Raw genomic sequence first — 2,076 nt, 5'->3', positions numbered from 1 at the left:
GAAGCACCCAGCCTTCAGACATGGCACTGGCTAGAACTGCCTTTATTACCAAGATACTGTGAGGGAGCCAGCTCTGACCTGGCGTTAGACAGTTTTGCGTGGCCACCAGGTGAGACATGGCATTAAAACCGGGGTGAACTGCAAGCATTTATGTAGCAAAATGATAACAAATAAATTTCATCATCATCATCATAACAGTAACAATAGTAATAATAAAAATAAAATAAAAAAACAAAACTGAGTCCTGGTTTGGGACAGTTTGGGATTCAGTTGTTGAGAGCAAAGGCAATTTTAGCACTGCTGAAAAATGCCCATGCAATCACTTTCCTCAGGGCATCTCGGAGCTCCTTGTTCCTCAGGCTGTAGATGAGGGGGTTCACTGCTGGAGGCACCACCGCGTACACAACAGCCACCACCAGATCCAGGGAGGGGGAGGAGAGGGAAGGGGACTTCAGGTAGGCACACATGGCAGTACTGACAAACAGGGCGAACACAGCCAGGTGAGGGAGGCACATGGAGAAGGCTTTGTGCCGGCCCTGCTCAGAGGGGATCCTCAGCACAACTGTGAAGATCTGCACGTAGGACAGCACAATGAACATGAAACACTCAAAGAATAAACAGGCACTAACTACAACCACCCCAACTTCCCGGAGGTGGGAGTGTGAGCAGGAGAGCTTGAGGATGTGGGGGATCTCACAGAAGAACTGCCCCACAGCATTGCTTTGGCAGAGAGGTACGGAAAATGTGTTGGCAGTGTGCAGGAGAGCATTGAGAAAGCCGCTGCCCCAGGCAGCTGCTGCCATTTGGACACAAGCTCTGCTGCCACCCAGGAGGGTCCCGTAGTGCAGGGGTCTGCAGATGGCAACGTAGCGGTCATAGGCCATGACAGTGAGAAGAGAAATCTCTCCTCCAAACAAGAAGGAAACCAGGAAGACCTGGGCAGCGCATCCCGAGTAGGAGATGGTCGTGGTGTCCATGAGGGAATTGGCCATGGATGTGGGGACAGTGGTGGAGATGGAGGCCAGGTTGAGGAGGGAGAGATTAAAGAGGAAGAAGTCCATGGGGGTGTGGAGGCGGTGGTGGCAGGCTATGGCGGTGATGATGAGGCCGTTGGCCAGGAGGGCAGCCAGGTAGATGCCCAGGAAGAGCAAGAAGTGCAAGAGCTGCAGCTGCCGGGTTTCTGCGAATGCCAGGAGGAATTCAGTGACGGAGCTGCTGTTGGACATGTTGCTCCCTCCAGGCATGTGGGACTGTCCAAAGAAGAAAAGACATGGAGAAGTTAGGAGATGCTTTTCAAGAAACCCTGAAATGTTCCAGTTCTCATCCAACCCCCCGTACTGCCTCTCTCTTCACGGAGAGCATGTGTGTGCAGCTGCCTTGCTTGAGCTCCCCTGTGCACTGGCGGAGTGTGCTGTGAGGAGCAGGGGCCTCTGCCCATGGGCTCCAGGGCAGTCTGTCCATCCTGCTGTAGGGCAGTGGGGACATGGGAGTGGGGGTGACTAGCTCTGACAGTCACAAGGTCTGTCAGGTGAAAGCCACTGGGCAGGTGGAAGGAATATTTCAGCATCTTCACCACCTGTTCTGAAGAATGAGGGTTGAGGAACAGAGCTTTAGGGATTTCTTCCTAATGTTTATTTTCTGTGAGATGCCCCTGTGCCCCCTGGGCAGTCTTCCTCAAAAGGCAGAAAGTCTCAGCGTTTCTGCTGTGACTCCTGAGAAAGACCAATTCCCTGTCCCCGGGTGCAGAGGGAGGACAGCTTGTCTGTCTATTAGTCTTGTTCTCAGCTGTCCTGTGTTTGCAGCTCTTTGAGCTGCAGGATGGTCACTCTCATCTGTTGCCCAAAAAAGAATCTAGCCCCTGCTGAGAGCAGACGAGCCCAGGTCCCAAGTGTGGGTCTCCAACCTTCTCTCCCTTCCTCAGGGCACCAGAGCGACGTCTCCACACTCCCCTTTCTAGCCAAGCACACACACGGCTCTTTTCAGCTGCCCACATACAGCTTCCCAACACCATCTCCATACGCCCAGCATCTCTGAAGATTCTTCACAGCTCCCTCACACATCACAGAGATGGTGGTA

General features: G+C 53.1%; 1 protein-coding gene across 1 annotated transcript; it reads right to left on the bottom strand.

Annotated features, from left to right (window-relative positions):
• Positions 1–314: 314 nt before the first annotated feature.
• On the bottom strand, positions 315–1,226 carry LOC138065165 (olfactory receptor 14C36-like; the record flags this gene model as incomplete). The annotated part of the gene is made up of 1 exon (XM_068929356.1): positions 315–1,226. A coding segment is annotated over exon 1 (912 nt), but the record flags the coding sequence as incomplete, so codon positions are not given.
• Positions 1,227–2,076: the final 850 nt, after the last annotated feature.

The sequence above is a fragment of the Struthio camelus genome, unplaced genomic scaffold (assembly GCF_040807025.1).
Source record: "Struthio camelus isolate bStrCam1 unplaced genomic scaffold, bStrCam1.hap1 HAP1_SCAFFOLD_41, whole genome shotgun sequence".
Taxonomy (NCBI): domain Eukaryota; kingdom Metazoa; phylum Chordata; class Aves; order Struthioniformes; family Struthionidae; genus Struthio; species Struthio camelus.
Note: the sequence above shows the minus strand (reverse complement) of the source record. Positions and strands in the feature narration are given on the sequence as shown.